This window comes from Anoplopoma fimbria, chromosome 21 (genome assembly GCF_027596085.1).
Source record: "Anoplopoma fimbria isolate UVic2021 breed Golden Eagle Sablefish chromosome 21, Afim_UVic_2022, whole genome shotgun sequence".
Lineage (NCBI taxonomy): Eukaryota > Metazoa > Chordata > Actinopteri > Perciformes > Anoplopomatidae > Anoplopoma > Anoplopoma fimbria.
The window spans coordinates 5,342,361-5,364,300 of NC_072469.1; the positions used below are offsets into that span (position 1 = coordinate 5,342,361).

The 21,940-nt window shown below is 39.9% G+C and overlaps 1 protein-coding gene across 1 annotated transcript in view; it reads right to left on the bottom strand.

Annotated features, from left to right (window-relative positions):
* LOC129110717 (RNA-binding Raly-like protein) overlaps positions 1 to 21,940 on the bottom strand; it is a 50,839-nt gene that overhangs the window by 8,596 nt on the left and 20,303 nt on the right. Inside the window, exons 2-4 of the mRNA XM_054622899.1 lie at positions 5,642 to 5,717; positions 4,549 to 4,596; positions 2,615 to 2,793 (exon numbers count right to left, since the gene is read on the bottom strand). Coding sequence (XP_054478874.1) covers positions 2,615 to 2,793; positions 4,549 to 4,596; positions 5,642 to 5,717 — 303 coding nt within the window. The remainder of the gene's footprint in view (positions 1 to 2,614; positions 2,794 to 4,548; positions 4,597 to 5,641; positions 5,718 to 21,940) is intronic.

Here is a 21,940-nt window from a genome sequence, read left to right on the forward strand (position 1 = left end):
CACATCACAATGCAGATTCCCTCCCATGTCTGTGCACTGGTATACAGTATACGTATGTATGAGCTGAACCAATGCATTAAACATAAACACCTATGGTTAGAGACGATGTTGATGCATGATAAAATTATTCTGACATATTAGCTCGCTGTAATCCACATTCCTTTAAATTACACTTTAATCTTTCACAAGAATTATTGCTGAAAAACAACACAACCCAGGTGAGATCCCATGGAAGCATCCTGCACGGTATTTGCCAATACATTACTTCTTTAAAACGGAGCAGGATGATTAATGTGTGCAAGAGAAAGAGGGAGAAAACGGGGCAAAGACTGCCACACATAAGGCAACACATAGGTTATATACGCGCGTGGAAATCACAAGAATGAGTCTCATGTTGTTTTGTGAAGCGGCCATCGACTCCAAAGCTACAGGCAAACAGAAAATCCACCTTTCAGGGAGCAGAAAAAGGAGAAAACAGTTGATATACAATGATATCTCAGTTGTGAGTGACACTGAAGTGTCTCTATCGCCTTCTCAGTATCGTACAAGCCAACATCCATGAATGCACGCACATGTACACTCACTTCCTTCTTCTGACATTATCTGAGCCCGCCCAGGGCAGCTTACTTGGATGATAAGAAAGTGTGGAACCGTTTTTAATTTATCGGCGCCTCCAGGCGTTTTTTCCCTTTTGTGCGATCAGTCACATAAACTGCAAGGAGACAACATACACATCCTAATCCAACATCATCTCATCAACACGCCGTCTTTAAATAGCTCGTGTTAAAGGAAACCGGGGTAAATGTCATAGTTATTCAATAAGCATTAGAAGATAGGATTTAGGGAATGAGTAATGGATCTAATTTTAGGACCTCACGATGAACCACAACATTTTTATCTTAGGGATAGTGGGGATCTCATGAATCACTGGTCTGGGATAATTAAACCGGACAGAAAGTTTTGGGTCTGGTGATGCTGATAAAATACAGACTCTAAATAGTCCGTCCGGTTTGGACAGATGAGGAGGATTCTTTGAGGCATATTTTAAAGGCATAATGCAATTTTTCTACATCTAAATCCAATCATCTTTTCTTCCTGTAAAACAAAAATATGATATGTACTAATGTAAGATGGTACCAACTAATTTCAGCCGATAATATCATGACAATCCATCCACCAAATAATCTGCAACTCTTAGCTACAAAGGGCGTGCGTGTGATACCAAAATCCTCTGTAGCTCAATATTGTGCTACATTTTAGACCCGCCCACTTTCTAGCTGTCCAATCAAATGCAAAGGATTTGATTTATTCCCTCTTGTAACTGTACACAGCTCAGATATTCCCTTTCACTGTGGAATACGTCACAGTACAGATGCTATAGACGCTCTAACTTCTGTTTCACTGGGACTTTAAAGGATTTATAGTTTTACTTTTCATTTATTTGATATTTAAAAGAAAGACAGGAGGACAATGAAACGTGAGAATACACACACTGAATACTGCACAAACTAAATTCAGCATGAAGATCTTAAGAAACACAGACTTTAATACTATTATGTCCCATTATCAATGCGCCCTAAAGTATTTCCCTAATCGACACAAATAAGTAAAATCTTGCCTTCATAAACTGACAATCAACACCGAGCATCAAAGAGGGTTTTAACGTAGTAAACACATTTCTATCCATCCTCCTGATCTATGCATGTGATGGCTGTTTCCCTCTTTCCTCCCCTAAAGTGAATTATTATTTGAACAGCCCAAGTGGCACTAACCCGCCCTGCTGTTCGGACGAGCTAACCTTATTTCGCTGTCCAATCTATCTCGGCCAAAGTCAATACAAACTGTGATTTTTCACAGCGCTGGCAGGGGCAAATTAGTCTCCGAAACATAAAGCAGCACAGCTTAGACAGAGGGAGAGAATTCATTGACTCCGTCCAAAAAGGAGGATGGGAGATTTTCTTCCCCCTTCCTCTCTATAATACAAACTGCAACTGGGTCCTCCTCACAGACCTTACCAAGCTGCTCGCACTGATAACACCGGCCGAGACAGGCAACAATGGAATAAACACTGAAGCCAATTACACAAGCTACGGAGAGAGTCTAACGTTTAGGAAAACACAGCTGACCACAGCTCCACGGAGATGGCCCCAATCTCACATTAATTACATTTAGGACTTTATAATGCATCAACGGTTAATCAGAGGAGCGGATGAGATCCAGATGGATCCTGGGTGACGGGAATAGCACTGTTTTGCTGGATGGGTGCTGCTCGCGAAAGCTCGGATTATATTTGTGTTTGCGATTTAGTGTTTTCGCTCTACATTGCGACGTGGCTTGTTGTGAGCTGCCGGAGTGAATTAAATAGCTTTTTTTTTTTTTTTTTTTGATAGAGGCAAGGCGTAAGTAGCACAGCAGAATCATGCCGCCGCTTTCTCTCTCAGAGACATGGACTTGAGATCTGCATTAAGCCTTCAGTTTTTCTTTTTGTTGAGGAGGACAGAAGGCCATTAGCGTAATTAGGCGGTGCTCTTTTGATTAAAATGAATGAATGCAAAATCTGAGTAGGAAAAGTGGAAACACAAGATAAGTAAAAAGGCACCTTATTTGTACGTACGTTTGAGCCCGGAGGAGGAGGATGTGGGAGGTCTGGAGGATGAGGAGGAGGAAGAGGAGGTTGTTTTGAGGGGGAAGGAGGTCTTCCCGCGGCGGGAGGAGGGAGCGAGCACCCTGGAGCGTTTCACAGGGATCACGGCTCTTGGCGGGGGGGCCACTCTGCCGTGGTAGTCAAAAAGCCTCAAGAAAAGAAAGAAAAATATAATATTACACTTTTTTTACTGTCTTTTATAGGAGGCCCGTAGGCATTCAGAAAGTGTTCTTCTGGAGATTAAGGTTTTTTCCGTTTATTTCACCAGCACCTCTTTCCAAAGCCTATTATCTGGTCCCAGTATTGTATTTCATGAGAGAACTTCTATGGATTTATTTTAGGTTCTTTCCCTCAAAAGGCACACAAAAAACAAAAGGCAGACAATACGGTTGAAATCCACCACTATCCCTCTTTCGGTGCGACTCTCCAGGCCGCTGCATGCATGCAAATAATCCCATCACATATCTTTTGAAAGTGAAGAGGATGAAAAGAAGAGGGTGCTAAATGTCAAATGAAGGTGTCAGCTTTGACTGTGCTTGGGCGACAGTAGTCGTCTGTCACGGCTCTCAACAAGTTTGACATTTAGAAAATGTCTCCACAGATAAGCAGTCAGATCACTGGCGGATAAATGACAGAGAAAACAAGTGTTCCTTCATTCAATTTGCATGCTTGATCTATTCAGCCATTTTGGAGTTGACAATTCAAAGCTGTCTCTGAGGGAAGGTTAGTGAAATACAGCTGACAAGGGAGACTTTTAATGGAGAGGAGTCATGAATCTAGAGGGAAGACATATTGATTTGTTAGCTAAACCCCTCCCCTAAACGGTTAGTGTCCAATCAGAGCTTAGCAACCACAGCCAGGCACGCCAGGTCTGTCAAGCTTTTGATTTCTCCACATGATACGTAGGCCTATAGGGTGATATTCTGCATTTAAAACCATTTTTTTCTGCATTTTTTGCCTTTTCAAGATCTAAAAACAGTAGAGAAAAAATATATAATATATCCATCCATTTTCCGTAACCTGCTTATCCAGTTAAGGGTCGCAGGGGTGCTGGAGCCGATCTCAGCTGTCAATGGGCGAAGGCAGGGTACACCCTGGACAGGTCGCCAGTCTGTCGCAGGGCTATATAATATATAATAATGGATAAAGCAGTGTGTTCATCTACCTTAATTTAACCTGCAATCGTTAGCATGTCCGGCTAACTAGCTCACTACAGTAGCAACTGTTAGTACCATGGCCATGGAGCATTTCATTAACTAACTACATTAGTTTGTGGGATTACAAGCTACTAGAAACTAGCACATCCACTGTGTAATATTGTTCCGCTGTGTGGAACCAGTTTAGTGTAAAGTTAGCAGCTTTGTCCCGCTTTTATTGGATTTAAACTTAAGCAACCCCAGCTAAAGGTTCCCTTAAATAGCAGTATGTTTACCAAATATAGTAAATATTTTCTTGTAACGCCAAAAGTGAAAAAAATTAACAAAAATGAAAATGCTAAGTATGCAAGCTAAGCAGCCAAACTAAGTTATGTTAGAATGACATGCCAGTCCAACCTTACATTTCTTCTTATCATACTTAAAAGACTGGGACTAGTTCTAGAATGGAAAATAAGAGCAATGCTGTTTCTTTATTTCTGTGTTTTCAACATGGCGAGGACAAACTTTTGAACTGGAAAGATTTAAATCAAGGCGAAAGTTATTTACTGGCGAGGTATTCAAAGTCTGCTTTGCTCCATCGCTGTCTGAAATCAAAAGTAACAATAGTTTTGAGTGGTACATCTGCCACGTCTGCTTTGTATACAGTGTGAAAGCAGAAAGCTTTGCATAGCAACAGTAACATTACTTATGAGGGATGGGTTCCTGCTTTAATCTCATATGTGACAACATAACGTGAAGGATACATACCTGCTGTAGAAATCATCCCTGTAGTACTCGTAATCAAATTCATAACCGCTATGAGAGAGACAAACAGAGACACAGAGAGGGAGCAAACAGGGAGAAAAAGATGGGTTATATTAAGAGCAGCCATTTTGGATCTGTCAAAAGTAAGCAGATCAAACTGAAGCTGTTTTGACTTGAACGGACACGCTCTAGTTATCGCTTAAAACTCACCCCAGGTTAAGAGTAAGCCATAAGCCATACTGGCACGCAAAGACCACACATCAACAAAGAAAAAATAAAGTTTCAGAGAGGGGAAATACAGTCGGAGAATGAAAGTCAAATCGTTTCTAAAACCCTGGAGAGGAAAATCAACGTTAAGTATTCTGCACGCTCAGGATGACAACTAATTTATAATTTAGGGAGAGAGATGAAATAAAGAGAAGAGGAGAAAAGAAGGAGCTGTTTTGAATTGCTGCTAATTTTCACAGGACCTTTAATTAAGGTTAATGCATTACTATTTCAATTTAGAGTGGTTTAGCGTTGGGGTTTTGCCTCTCCTGTTCCTGCTCCATAATTACCGTATTACACACTGGCTGTTTTCAGCTGCAGCTATACAATGCAAATGAGGGTTAATGCTAACACAAAGCACCAACTAATGAATTAAGACATGCAATGCAACAAACCAACAACTCAGAAGAAAGTAAATTGGTGGGAATATATACTTTACACACAAAAGTGTCCCAGTGAATGGAATAATAAAACCATGTCTGCCTGACTCTCACATTAGACTGCAGTAAACAAGCACTGCTTTGATCTGTTTGTGACCAGGAGATGTGTACGGGCCAGAAAATCAGGGTCATGCTTAATGAAGCTTACACAACAGCGTCTCCTCTGAGCTTTACAAGCCAGTCATGGCTGAGAAATGTGGAGAGCATTAAAAACTCAATTGGAAAGTCAATTGGAAAGTCAAGGTTCATAAGACAAACTAATATGAACATAAAGTATTACAAATATGATCCCTACATTTACACCAGCCGGATCAGCAGGATGTGAAAGAGTTAATATCTATGGCTGTACTTTTGAATGTGAACGAGTATGTTGGGAGGGCGGATCTTACCTGTAAACAGCCGATAGCGGCCGTTTGGAGCCTGCTTTGGGCCTGTACGGCTTTGGTTCACCGGCCATGTTTATGTCTGCAAAAACACAAAAACACATACAAACCTCTTGTCAGTCATTGCTGCATTACAGTGAACTTTACATTAATAAAGAATCACGGGTGACAATTAATTAAACATTCACAAGCAGTAAATTGCCCCAGAAATGGGTTATAAACACAATTGTTTGTACTTGTAAGAACATAGACATCTTTGGGTGTAGACTAAAGTATTTGTGAAAGACTAACTACACATGAACCATCCGTATGGACAATATAATGGGGAAACTGAATATAAGCAACTTAGGTTTTTGAATATAGGACACAAGAAAAATACAAAACAATAAAAAGAAACCCCAAAAAAGCGCAATTTGAAAAATATTTTTTTTTTGTAAAGTGGAATTCATGAATTTATTTACAAGAAGTAATATAGGGTTAGGGTTAGTATAATATATTCAGTTGTGGTTAAAGTTCCCAATTTGTTCCCAAGTTACCAAGCTAATAAGATTCAAATCTTTACAGCTTTTCTTTGGTTCCATACAATCTAATATAACACAGTTATTAACATATTGAGTGGTCTTCATATTTTGTATATTCATATCTTTTTTTTATATCTAGTAATGAAATAGTTTTCATTTTATCATACATTTATGTTTAAATACATCCCATGTATTATTCGCCATGAGCTGTGTCAATGAAAGAGAAACAGCTTCCCTTCTTCTTGATACTGATGTAACTGAATTACAGCTCAAAGCCCTGACTGAGCACAAGGGAACATAAAAGTACCAATTAATGATTAAAAGAGAGTAACATTTCTATTTGAGCTCTCCAGAAGTTCAGTCCTGATTCTATTGTAAAAGTGAACTTTTCATGAGAGATTTAAAATAACACACAAAGCTGCAGTACTGTAGGACACATTCACTAATGCCAAGGTGCACAGCGAGAGCCAATTTTCTGAGGCAAGGCTGGAGACCTTGCTACCGTGCACTGGAAAGATTACAAAATGAAATTCCTGTTGCGAGGCATGAGAGTATCCTTGAACACATAAAAAACAATAAAAAAAGAATAAGCAAACCGAGAAAAAGTCCAACAAAAGCTGGATGTTTGGGGAGTCTTGATTTATAGCTGGCTGTTCACTCTTTGTGTGAAGAAAAAATAAATCCCATCAGGTGTACAGTTTTATGTCAGTGATGCTGCATTTTTCAATTTGCTATCTGTGCTTTGCCAAGGTTGTTGGAAGGTCCTTGTGTTTTGTGAACAGTCTGAGTGGCTTCCGGGAGAAGAGCCAGTGGGTCAAAACGAGCACCTGGGCCAAAAGAAAACACTCGAAAGGCGGAGAAAAGAAAAAAAAATGATGGACGCGGAGATGAGGCTTTATCCATGAAGTCAAGTAGAGAATGGTGCAGAAGAATAACAATTCTCCTGCACCATTCTACCATTATACCAGTATAGGTATTTAAAGCAACAAATGCATTCTTATCCAAGGTCAGAGCTATGCAAACATTCCCAATAAAAAAAGACAATGAAGGGGATTCTGAAGAATATGGATCACTTGAAGTGAGATAAGGTGCTTTATGAATGGCAGAATCAATATATGTGTTTTTTTCATAGTCTTTACACAAGAAGTGAACGTAGTCGTGGCAACGTAACCTTTTGGATTGAGCACTGCCATTTTGAAGCCTCCTTTTCTGAGTCTTGGCCGTCGCCATCTTGGCTTACGGCTGACTATATTGTTTTTTGCAACAAGTGAATAATAGTTATCATATGTGGACGGCCGAGGAGTGACGAAGAGAAGCCTAATACAGCTCTGGTAGCGTTAGCCACCTGTCGATCACAAGGTAGCCCCGCCCCAAAACATACACTGCTTTATTGTCTAAAATAAAGCAGTGTGTCTAACCCTAACCCTTATTGACTCTAAATGGGAGCATCATTTACTAAATTAACATAATGTTGTATTGAAGAAAACTTGAAACTAGCTATTGAGACCATAAACTCATGTTCACAATGTTTACTGAGGTAATAAATCAAGTGAGAAGTAGAGTCATTTTCTCATAGACTTCTATACAATCTGACTTCTTTTTGCAACCAGAGGAGTCGCCCCTGCTGGCCAGTAGAGAGAATGCAGGTCTAAAGCACTTACGCATTGGCTTCACATTTCAGAACCGGAGACTGCTGCCAGTTTTTTGTTTTTTTTATAGTGTCTTTGATATCAAACAAGCTTTTGCAAGCATCTGCATGCAGTATGGCACTCAAAATGCCCATTCAATGTCCTAGAACAGTTTACCAATAAACAAGGTGCCCCTGAGAGTCCAAACCCTCGGCTTAGTGCCATTGGTACATAAATCACTGTAAAAGGCACGATCTGACAAATTGTTATTTCTTGCATGCTGCCATGTTCGTACTATAATTTTTGTCCCTTTCAGCAATACACATATGCTTAAATAATTTATGCGTCCGCCCTGCCCTTCGCCTCCCACTCCCTCCAAATACCAAACAAGTCCCTGGGAGTAAAACTGCAATGGCGTGAAAATAAGCTCCAGGCAAACTCTTGCCTCCTCCTCCCAGTGGCTGCTCTCACGAGAAATAGGATTAAACCCTGGTCTGTTTGTATACTACCTACTGAGACATGCTAAAACGCTGACTTTCTACGCAGAGCTGCATGACCGAATGAGTGTATAAGTGTGTGTATGAATGTGTGTGTGTGTGTGTGTGTGCATGATGGGATTGACTGTGATGCTGTTTGAGGAGATAATTAAGAGTTTTGCTCATTAACCTGAAGGTTTACTTTAGAGTAACCCTTTAATTAGCCCACATCAATCCAGCTTAATATAATTGGCTTCCAAAACCTCAAGCAATCTAGAAATCCCTGATCCCAGATCTTCTCGTCTGGTGACAGAAAGTGTTAATATACGGTTGATAAACAGTTCTGAGCTGAGCCGAATCCTCGCTCGTCTGACCTGAAGCTGACAGATGTTGCATAAAGCAGAGCAGAGCTTCATCCCACTTGGATTGAGAGAGTCAGGATGAGTCTGGTTCAAGAGTTCAGTCCACTGGAACAATCAATACCACATTCTCAGCATATTCTTTTCTTCAGGGATGATATGGAGAAAATGAAATATCGCCATATTTGTTTGCAGATACCTCCATAATGCAGCAGTATTGTAGGGTTGACTACTGGTGTTTTCACATTATATTGAAACAATTACATTTTGTTAAAATAATCAGCAGCAATGTGGATATGAAGAACTCGTGGGCAAAGGCTTTACTGTAATTCGGCCTTTAAAGCCTATGTACTGGGAGAAAGGAGTAAAAAAAATACACAACACAAGTTGCTAGACACCAATGTTACCAAAATCCAAATTATATCTGATTTTCAAGACAGAGAAAAAGCAGCAAATTATCATATGTTAGAAGCTGAAACCAGCATATGTTCGGAATTTTTACATGACAAATTAAGTCATGTGGTGGTTATGTTTGTCTCACAAAGATATCAGTTAAAAAGATATAAATAGCACTACTCATAAGGAGAACTTAAGGATATGGAGATATTTTTCTCAGATAGAGTATTCAGAAATACTGAACACTTTGGCATTGTTGCACATACTAATGGCTACCAGCCGCTTTGGCTCAACCCGTCCTCCTTCAAAAAAAAACTGTTGCCCAAGAGACATTGCAAGACATGCCGTTAAGGACACTTTGTTTCTGAGCAGCACACAGGACTAGGTTCAGTATAAATAAGATGTACCATGGGTCAGGGACAAAAACGTGTCATATGCTTTATTCTGATATTCTCTTTCCCATTGGTTAGTTTGTCTTCTTGCTCAATGTGCAGCTCGGTCAGACAGGGATGAGGTGGAGCTGTCCGTGGTGCTGAACAAAGGTTTTTTTAGTTCTGCTGCACTGCTGTCAGGGCAGCGATTGAAACAAAAGGGCTTGACCTCGCTGCTGCGTGATCGCATACACATGATGCAATTTGAATTTTGCAGGCGTGAAATAATTTATAGATATGTTTTAGCTCGACTCCTAGCTGGACTTTTCTACCTCTCAGAGAGAGAGATAGAGATAGAGAGAGGAGGGGTGTCTTGTTAGTCTATAGATACTGAAACAAACAACACAGAATAAATATTTAAAAGGTAACACTGTTAACGGGAACCAGGGAAGAACAGCTTGTGGAGGTAAATTGCTGTGGAAAGACAAAGGCACAGAGCGTAAGTAATGACTGAGGACAGACCTGTGTTCCTCTGTCAGGAACACAACGATCCGTGACTCCTCCGAGCAACCTGCCCATGTGTTTCATTGGTCTCATTTGTTGCCTTACATCTCTGTCTGCCTCACACTACTCCTGCTCATGCTTCCTGTTCTGCCCTCGGCCTCACCCGATCCCTCAACGGCTCTTTTTTTTCTTCCATCTTCATTCCTCTCCCTTCCCTCTCGCACAAGACCGTATCTAACTCCACCTCGCCATCCGTCACTCTCTTTCTCGAGTCCCTGACTTCTTCCTGCGTCTCTGTGTGCGCAGAGGAAGCTCATAATAAGACATTTCAGCGCCGAGCATCACCTGTGGGGCCCTTTTCTATTCCGACACCTGTGTCGACAACGGAAAGCTTTGCGAGCCGTATTTTCTCCCCTTCCTTTCATTAGCAAGGGATGAATAACAGCCGAGCAGTGGAAGGCGAGGCTGTGAATAAATCAAGGCTAGAAACTCAGCCATATGGCAACATATTGCGGGGGAATCGCTGGGATGAGAAAGTACTCCTGTGGAAATCAACAGGACACAAAAACATAAGGAGAGGATGAGTCTTGTGAGAACGCAGGGAACAGGAAGACATCTTATATTCCTGGAAGGAATATGAATGAAGTGCTGGAGCAGCCAGAAAAAACTGCTGCTCCTGCCGAAGCCACAACAAATCGGACTTTAATCTCTCCTTCTTTCTCTAGCTCTGCATTTCTATTGTTTTCTACCTTTTGTCTTCCTCTCACAAAAGAAAAGGAAACAACAGCTACCCTAGTCCAAGGCTCCAAATGTAAGCTAACAAGCCCCGGACGCAAGGGGTCACCATAAGGTCCGAGGGAAGGAGAGACGGATAGATTGTATCACGTCAGCCAATGACCTCTTTGTATTAGTGTGGGCTGAGTATTGGAGGATGGAGAGATCCGCGAAAATCTATTTATTCTGCAAGACACTGTTCTCATCAGCTAAAACGCTGTGCTATTGGAATATAAACAATTCAATCACTCAGCTCTTAGCTCATGTGTAAAGGCTTTTCTTTAAAATGTAGCAATCGAGATTATTGTCTAAACACATGGCAAGCCACGTCCACCAGAGTAGTAAATCATTATCAAGACGAAACATTCAAAATGCATTACTCACTTGGTGCAAATGATTAAACAGATTAAACCAACTACACGGCTGAAAACGCATCAAAAGCAGTGATTTGCATGTCGGACTCCCGTGCTTTAATGTCAGATTTTCTCAGCAGTTACAGCAAAAGTCGGCAACCAAAACGCAGCTGATTTTTATTGGTTTCTGCTGCTGCAAATGACCTGTCTGCACACCTGCTGTGGTGCAGCACAAAAGCTATAATACAAATATATAAATAAAGACAACAACTCATGGAAGTCCATTATCACCTTAAATATGTCTGAGACTGAGAATAATCATGTAGGGATTCAGGCTTTTCCTAGCAAACGTGCCTTTTAATCGCTGTTTTTTTTGATTTTCTGACAAGATTTCACACATGTTTGAAAGAATGCCTCAATGTTCTGGCAATGACAGTTGGTGCTTTTACTCACCAGAACATTTATACTGCTGTATCAATAGGGAATCGAGTTGGAAGATATTTTGGCTCTCCAGGATTCCAGAAGTCTTGGCCATATTGCCAAGCCTTATGACAAAGGGATGGAAAAAGCATGCATGCTCTATATATAATTACATTACATTACATTACAGTCATTTAGCAGATGCTTTTATCCAAAGCGACTTACAATCAGTAGTATATTACATATCATTCACCCATTCACACACTGATGACAGGCTACCATGCAAGGTGCCACCATCAGACTCTAACTAACATTCATGCAACATCCAGTCCACACCGATGGCAAGCCTTCAGGAGCAACTTGGGGTTAAGTGTCTTGCCCAGGGACACATCGACTGCCGAAGCCGGGTATCGAACCACCGACCCTCTGATTGGAAAATAGCAATAGCCATGGCTAAAACCAATAGTATCATCAGAAGCCAAACATTTCTTCAATCAGAAGCATTGAGGATTTCATTAAAAGAACACTTTGGAACAAAAAAATGTCACATGTCAGCTTAGTCATGCAGCTATGTCAAAGGGGATGAAATCTGATATTCTATTCATAGGCCAGTCTTGCTCCCAGTCGCCATCAAAGTACAAAAGTCGCCCTTCGAGTGGTAGGCATGCAGCACAGCGACCAGGTGATTGACTGCAATAAACTCCCTTTCAGCCACATCAGCGAGGACCTTCAACGCATGAGAAAATGTACTCCTTTCTTTTCCAAGAACAGCGGGGAAATTCCCCGAGGACCACGGCTGATGGCTCTACAACACATTTGTCACTTTCTCCCCCTTGCGAGGAGGAGGAGAATGAAATGAAAGAACATACAAACGCCGACTGTCTACTGGAGGGGATAAACAGTGAAAGGGTAGAGAAAGAGAGAAGGGCGAGGAAGCGGGACGCAGAGGGAGCTGCTGCCGATCATCTCCTCGTGGAACCAAGAATCTCCTTGAAGTCCTGACCGAAAAATTCATTGAACGAAGTAACTACTCATGCAAATTGCTCCTCAGCGCGAGAGATGGAGAGCAAAGACAGAAGAAGGGAGTGAAGGAGCTGAATCAAACAGGTGATGGACGTGCAGAAGGAACCGGTAGGGATTTGGGGAACTGGTCTCTACATGATGATCTACAGGCGAGGCCCTGGCTAGTTTTGGCTTCATAAAACTCGAGATAAACCTTTTGTTTTTGCTTTTGATAAAACCAATTAATGCAGGTATAAACTGACAATTTATGTGAAAAATCTCTTAAAAATCTCAGAGCGAATTTCTAAGGAATATGCCGTTCACAGTGGATCTTTCTGCCTCATGCTGAATCAGACCTTCACTCGCAGACATGAGCCTTGTTCTTACTTTTCTGTGCCCGCCGAGCCCTCAATCAAGGTCACAAGTCACAGCGGCCCCTCCAAGCTGAAATAGCCAATTACTACTTTTTTTTTTTGTTGTTCTTCTCTCAACACCTGCAGAAAGGCAGCTTGTTTACCGACACCTCTCAACAACAGGAGGCCAACGCTGTGGACGGCTGTTGCCTAATTACACGGAAACAAAGAGCGGCGAGGAGACGGAGAGGCCATCTGCATATCAAAAGGTGCTCTCCTCGGGAACTTTGAGGATCAAACATCAAACGGGGCTCTTCAGGAGGGCCGTGGAGTTCTAGGGAAGTTATGTGGCTCGCTAGATTTTATTTGTTTGAATTTTAACAGATTCAGTTTACACATTTAATTCTTTGGTGAGTAGCGGCACAATTTTAGAGATCATTACATGGGCTATTTCATTTAATTGAATACTAGAAAAGATGCTGATTTGTACCGTGAAACACAATATATTGCTTTAATATCTATGTTTTTTTTTTTTAAGTGAGCACTGTTGCAAATCAATGAACAACTATAAACTGCTTTCTTGCAATATTGGATTTTAATGTGATTTTGGCGTCGACGTGATAAAGTGCTTTGATTGGTCGGGTTTTTGATTTGATGGATTTAACTAAATCAGAATTTTATCACAATATACATCAATTTTGTGATATAAAATTACACTACAGCTTGAAAAAGAGCAACTTGATGATGTCACACTGGGCATTTTTCTCTATTTTCTGACATTTTATAGTAAAAAAGATTGATTGATTGATTAATTGTTAGCTCTATATTACAAAAATTAATGACTAATCAATCTAGACCAAAGAAACCCAAACAATTGATAAGTTACCTGACTGATTATGCATAAGTTGTTGAGCAAGACAAAAGCGTAAAAATAATGACTAATCAATCGAAAGAAACCCAAACAATTGATAAGTTACCTGACTGATTATGAGGGGAAATTCTAACCAATATCCCCCACCACCGCTCTAACGTGTTATTAAAGAGACAGTGACATTAAAAAAAAATCATAATGATTACTGTGCCAGTTAATTTTGTGCATCATGAGTTACAATTTATTATGTATTGCAAGAATAAGCACACAATTAAGATTCCCAGCCATTCGTTCCTGCCGCCATGGAAAACAACTTTCAAGGTGACACCAGCTTCAACACACTGGTGTATTTTTCTTGAGCTCCAAATATCCCCCTTCAAAACAAAGCTCTGTCTCAGTAGCTATATTTTTTTTATTAAAAGCAGTGAACAATGGATAATGCACAAATATATAACAGTGGATTGCTGAACTACATGCAGAGAATATACAGTTGGATTTACAGCACAAGAACACGATACCAGCCACAAACTCCAAACAGCACTTATTATTTTCTTTATTGAATCTGGAAATATGAAAATATGACTCACTTAAATGTTACATTTATAGAAGACTGCAAATGAGAGAGGTGTGACAAGTTCTTAATGGGGAAGTCTTCAAAATAGTTTGTTTTGTCCGACCATCAGTCAAGAGATGAGGTTCAAGTTGCAATAATACAAAACAGAGACGAGAAGCAAATCCTTCTATCTGAGAACTAGTATTCTTTTCTTGTTCTTTCATTTCATTCTTTTCTCCTTGCAAGTCTATTTGATGAGATAAACATTAAAGGCGTCCCATCTTGACCAGGACTCCCTGGAAGAATAAATATTGTGTCTCAATAGGACTTTTTTGGGTGAAATAAAGGATGAATAAAACAAAAAAGAGACTGAATAAGAAAGCGGGACGCAGAGGGAGCTGCCGTTCATCTCCTCATGGAACCAGAAACTCTGGCGACAATCTCCCTGAAGTCTTAATTAATTGAACAAAGTAACAAATCATGCAAATTGATCCTCGGCGGGAGAGACAAAAGCAAAGAGGCATGTGGGGAGCTGAATCAAGCAGGTGATGGACGTAGGGGGAAATGTGTCTCAGCCTTAGCTTCGGTTTGGACGTCTTTGACAGAAACTCCTCGCTGTATTGTGAAGCTTGATCTGGTCTGTGAGGACGGCAGGTGTTCTGAGATGAAGGAGTTGCCACAGAGTATACTCGACCCCGTACATCATGTTAACACCCTGCTGGTGTGGGCATCATACAACTCCAGATACTCCTTTTATCTTTGCTTCTCTGATTTATTTCCAAGGACGGACAGAGGCCATATTGTAGGGATGGCCTGACAACTAAAATCGAAACATTTCCCCCAAATCTTAGTGAATTAAAATCAAATGCTCACAGTGGATCTTCCTGCTCCACGCTGAATCAGACCTCACATGTTGTTCACTTTACTCTCAGACAGATACTTAAATGTTTAATCAATAAAAGACTCAAAGAAAAAGAAACAAAAGTGTCACAAATGCCAATCACAAGTTCCCAAAGCCCAAAGTGAAGTCTTCAAAATCAGTCCACAATCCAGTGATGATAATTAATTTACAATCATTTAAAACATAGAAGAGTGTTATATTGGAGAACTTCAGACCAGCAAATGTTTGGTTTGTTTTGATTGCTGAATAACAGAATGATTTATTAATTATCAAAACTGTCACAAGGATATTTTCAACCATTTGACTTATGATTATTTCACTAGTTGTTATCAAACTTAAAAGCAGAGCACCTTAATAAAATGTCTTTCTTTGAGGCTTTAATGGAAAACTGCTGCATTGGGCTTCAACTTATAATTATGATCATCATTATCAGTCCATTATTCACTAACTATATGTTTGGTTCATAAAATGTCAGAAAATAGATAATTAACACCCAAGTTGACATCTCAAATTGCTGTTTTTGCAAAAGCAAGTCCAATATTTTGTTAAATATCATAGAAAAATCAGCAAATGTTACCATTTAAGAGGCTTGAACCAGTGTTTTTTGTGGCAATTTTCCTAATGATAAAGACTGATTTCTACTTCGCTATTGTAAGAATTTACCAGACTCATCCTCTTTCCTGGCTTGACAAGGATAACCAGTGCTTTAAAAATCCCTTCCACACATCTCAGTGAACATCCCATTAACCAAACTGGAGCATCTCTCCCTCTGTAAACACTGTGTGACTCTCAGTCTGCAGCTCCGCCTCGGTGCCTCTCTGAGGCTTCATGGACCAAAGTCCGAGGGGATCAGCTCATAATCCATGGCCCCTTTCAGGCACCGGCAGAACAGATAAAGGCATGGCATCGCTTTGAGATCATATCCCTCTGTGTGAACTGTAAAAAAAAAAGAAAAAGTGAGCCGTATACTAGTGAGCCGTATCGCACGAGTCAACAATGATGCACTTCAGAAAGCGGACGATTCGGGCGTTATTGGGAAGCTTAGCGGTGGGGAGCGAGGCGTGAAAACAAACACTCTGCAGCCGGTCGCCTTCACACTCAGAACAAGTGTTTCCTCTGAGAAACAAATCACATATATACACACACAATATATTGATTTAATGGTCAACTATCTAACCGATCGATAAAAGTCCAAATATCTTGCAGTTCATCATCTTTAAAGTACGCCCTTATTTTGAATTCCAAAGCACGTCTGTTTCACCATTTCCATCCAAGGGCATCTCCTTCCTACAGAGCCCAGCACTTAGATTGTCAAATCATATCTTTTTTTCTGGTAATGCAATAAATAAATAGTCTATATGAACCAAACACATGGTTTGAATACTACCGTGTCAGTTAAATACTTCTAATTTCTCATTTCTCATTAAGAACTTGAATGCCAAATAATCAGATTTTCTGAGAAATTTGAGTTAGTATGTGAATCAGAATCAGAAACTGTTTATTGCCAAGTATGTACATACAAGTACACATACAAAGGAATTTGGCTAGGTGATAGGTGGCTCATAGTAGACACAGTGCAATAGTATAAGACAAACAAATAAGAGTACATTGAAACAAATATATTATTAAAGTGTCAAGTATATATTATTAGAGAATAAGATGTGCAAAGTTGTGTAACTGTAAAACATGTGCATGTTATTATCAATTTAGGCAATGTATCACAATATCTGATTTCATCACTAAATACATTTGCAAATTTCCCCGCTGCGGGACTAATAAAGGATTATCTTATCTTATCTTATAATTGTATTGGAAAATGGCCTAGTCCTACTTGGGAGTTGATATAAATGTACCTGATCGTGTTAAATGAGCATATGATATAATCATATATATATCGATCGCAGGCCCTATAATTGAATCGTAATCTTATTGCTGGCAGATTTTGTGATATCAGTATATATCGTATCCTTGTCAAAAGAATTGATTTAATATCCAATCATGATGAAACTTGCGATATACATTCCTAATTGTCCGACCATCTCCATCAACTGTCCTCACTTCTAAAAATAGGCCCCTTTAGCTTCCACAAATAAAAACCTCTTTGAGTTTTTTCTAGAGATGATGCTGCTTAAGAAATTCATATTTAATTTAAACCAGGACAAAAAGAGAAAAAGAGATTGAGAAAAATTTGACAGACATGTTGCCTTTATGCATGAATATGTGGTTCACCCTTGTGCTGGCCTTCCAGATGCCACGTCACACATCCCTGCACAGGTGAGCATGAGATAGTGAGACAGAGTGAGAGGTTACAAGTCCTCCAATTATTCCGGTGTGCTTGCCGTGACACTCCACAGACCTTCATTTCACCATCCTCAGACTGCTACACCGCTGCAGCCGTATCTATCGACCGAGCACTAGATCCAATATTAATACACGCCATTCACCCCGTTGCTCTAAATATTCTGCTTCTGATAAGATGGTTAAAAAATACAAAAATCAGCCATTTTGCAACATTGTTCTCCTCCCAAAAGCTTATTGCACAGAGGAATATGGGTAATAAAGTGTAATTTGCTTGCAAGTGCTGGTGTTTTTCTCTGTGCATCAGAGCTGGTACGTGTGTGTGTGTGTGTGTGTGTGTGTGTGTGTGTGTGTGTGTGTGTGTGTGTGTGTGTCACTGAATGCATGTCTTTATGTCACACTGATTGGCGCTTCTCCTGGCAACAGTCCAAACTGTGGAGCTGCTGGTGGGAGAGGCGAGGACTCTGGGGAGCGACATCTTGTGACAACTCTGTCACATTATTTCATCATCGAGCATCGACCGAGGACTCTCATTAGCTCCTTACTGACAGATGAAAATCACATTTCCAGGACGGAGCGGAGTGTGATATGGCTGCTTTGTCTGGGGTCAAAAAAAATAAATAATAAATTGAAGCACAGCTGGTGTTTATTTGAAAGTGTAGCAACTGCATCCTCAGTGGCACAAAAAAAAGTACCTGGAACGGATTATATTCTGTAATTGCTTGTGATTTATTCAAAAGAAAGCAGAGCATCCTCCACCAAGGATTGTGTTGCACATGATTTGTATTCCTTCCCATGGACGTGCAAATGAACATTTTGGGTGGCAGATATGGAGCTAAGCTGAAAAGAAGTCTAGTCCGCGAGGCAGGAAAACACTCACACATACAACCACCACTGCTCTTGACAGAAGGCTCCAGATACATGGAGGACATCTGACAGAAGACGGAACAGCCTGCTCCTTGTGACCCCTCCTTCCACCATCAGCAGCACACAAATATACAGCCCCAGACCAACATCTGCGGCACAGAGAGACACACTCGTTTGTGATGCAGCCTTCCATCACGACACACAAATTGCAACTGAAACAAGAAGGCCCAGATGCAGAAACGACAAGCTGCAAGTCTGTGTTTAAAAAGGAAGTTTTCTTTGTGTGATCAGTTTTTATTTTTTTCCCCCATTTGCACGGATCAGGCTTCACGGTCTTTCTGTGCTTGAAGAGTAAATCTACTATACACAGACGGATGAAAAACACATACACACACACACACACGGAGTAAATCCCGGCGGTGCAGACAGCTGGAACCGCATCTGATCTCCACAGATACCTGAGCTGCAAAATCTTAAATATTTATGGACTTCAATTCCAACGCTCGAGCTCAGGCTCACAAGAGACGAGGCTGAGAGGTCCTCTTCTCCTGATTAAATGGATCCCAGTAAAACATGCTCAGAGGCACAGAGTTCACCTCGGAACAGAGCAGTGTTTTACACAGCACATTTACAACAACTCATTCATTTCTAATTAAGGAACAACATTGTTTTTTTGTAAAAATCTTTCCATGTGTTGAGTTCTTTATCTATGCAGCACTGTGGGAGACCATTTCAGAATAAGAGCATAAGTTAGAGCCGCATAAACCTCTTCACAGTTATACATCACTCGCACACGTTCGTCGACGCTCACTCTTCCGTGCTCTGCTTCCACATTTACATTTCCTCCCACATTTGTCTGTAAAACAAGCTGTTCGTCCACTAAGTTATGCCTAGTGTTGTCTATGTGTGTAGTCCTTTGCAGTGCACAGTGCAGTTTTGCATTTCCTCTGCTGAGGAGAAGGTAAAAAAAATAAAAATTCAAGGCCTTGACCATAAACCAGCTCCTCAAAACCTGAATCCCACTCTGCAGCCAGGTTTACCTGACTCTAGTCTCTAGTCTCTGCATTTGTGGAATATTATACCAACAGCAATTTATCTAACTGGTAATTATTGAATCCCAATACACATATGCTTTAAATATCAGCGCATGCACAACAGGCTGTGTGATACAATCCCTATTACAGTAATAAGGCTGCATGCAACAATTACTTTCATTATCAATTAATATCCTGATTATTTGGTCCATCAAACATCATAGATATTAAAATAAACCAAATCATAATTGCCTCAAGACCAAGGTGACAATCCTAAAAGTGTTTGTTCTGTCTGACTCACAATCCAGAACCTGAAGATTGATGACACATGACACAAAACAAAAGAAGCAAATAATCACAAGTGAGATGAGCCAGCAAATGATGAAGACATGCTGCCTGAAAAAAAGAACTAAAACTAATTTGCCAATAAATCTTTTATCAACTATTAATTTAGCGACTAATCCTTCAGGACCATCATTGCTCCATCATTGCTCCATCATTGCTCCATGGGTTTAGACTTCATACTGTACATCAGCACAACATTTGACCTTTTCATCATATGAATGAACTAATTCATTAAGCACAAACTATATATTCACTATAGAAAGTTTCACATGAAACAGCACTTTGGAGCAGAATTTACATTTTTTTAAGTATGAGGTGACTGAAGTAAAATCAAAAGGACTTAATTCATTATTAATAGCGACCTTACAACCTTGATGAGTCGACACATCTCATGATAATGTATGCCAACTTGAGCAGTATGAATAAATAAAAAAATAAAAAAAAAACAGACAACAGAGCAGCTGCGAGGATGGATTTCCAAACTAAAAGCATGATGGAAACACTAATCAGCCAGCAGGTCTGCTCACTTCCTCTTGGAAACCATTTAAAGATGTAAAACAAATAAAATAAAATTACACTATAACATACAAAGATAACAACATTCACGCAGCCAGAGAGAGAAATCAGTGCTTTTAATTGTAAGTAACTTAAATGGCCTGCAGCAGGTTTTAAAGGGACATTTGGGATGCATCTTGAAATACATGACTCACAGATTAATAAGCATAAACAAAAAACCCCCTCATGTCTCCGGAATGATGCCTGGTGTCAGACTTACATCGGTGGTTGCGACGCTTCCCCTTGTACATGGTCATTGTGTGATACGGGTCCAGCTTTGCGTTTGTTAGGGGTTTCTGTTCAGGTGCTGCGTTCAGAGACACACACTGCGTCCGGACTTCTGCGTGCTGCGATACTTTCTGACCAGAAATAAATGAGCCCTTCAGAAAGGATTGGAGGCGCCGAGGACCGTACCATTACGCACAGACGGCACAGGGGGGCTGGACTACAGTGCGTCTTTAACACACACACACACACACACACACACACACACACACACACACACACACACACACACACACACACACACACACACACACACACACACACACATCAGTGGCATATACATTCCTACTGTCCTCTGTGTCAATCTAAAAATAGGCCCCTTTAGCTTCCACAAATAAAAAAATCTTTATTTCCACAAATAAAAACCTCTTTTTTCTAGAGATGATATCTACAGGACAAAAAGAGAAAAAGAGATTGAGAAAAAAAAAATATGAAGCAAATGTCAGAAAATGAAGGGTAATATCAAGCAACTCTGTCATGATGGATTTTGATTATACCTACCCTCAATTTACATTAATTAAGAATAATCAGTTTGAGAGCACCAGCTATGTAAGGAGTTATTATTCTAAACATTCATTACATTTTCATTTTGACCACTTATTATCGTCATAAATCAACATTTACAAGCCAAACTTACAAACTTTTCTGAGCTGATCTGAGTCAAACAATAGGTAACATCCAAAGTTAAATGTACCTGTTAAATATAAATGCACTGAAAACATAATCTTTATAATGGTTTTATTTGTATGTTTCTGTATCTATATCTCTTATACATCTGTATTTATTTCTCTCATACCAACATATATTTCTCTCTCTCTCTCCCTCTCTCTCTCTCTCTCTCTCTATATATATATATATATATAAATCTCTCTCTCTCTCTCTATATATATATATATATATATATATAATATATATATAAATCTCTCTCTCTCTATATATATATATATATATATATATATATATATAGTATAGGTTAAGAAATCTGTGTTTTACCCAATAGCATTATAAATTCGATATTAATGTGATTTCAAAAAATATAAATATCATTTTATATATATGTCCATATTTATTTTACGATACTCAAAATGTCAAAACCAGACTGTGGATACGAAAAGTCCATAGCCATGATAGAGGCTAAGCAAAGCTAGCTTTAAGATAAATGCTAAGTATAGCAACATGCTCACAATGACAATGTAAGCATGTTTACCATCTAAGTTTAACGTGTTAGCATGCTACACATTTTCTAATAAGCACTAAGCACAAAACCTGAGGCTGATGGGAAGCCAATTAGTTATGCAAGTATTTGGTCAAAGACTGTGACCTGATGAAGGTGCAAGATGAAGGCGGAAGATCACCAAAGTTATTAGAATGAATCATGAGGGGAACACGAGTGTCTGGACTGAATTTCATGCCAATGCATCCAACAGTTGTTGAGATAT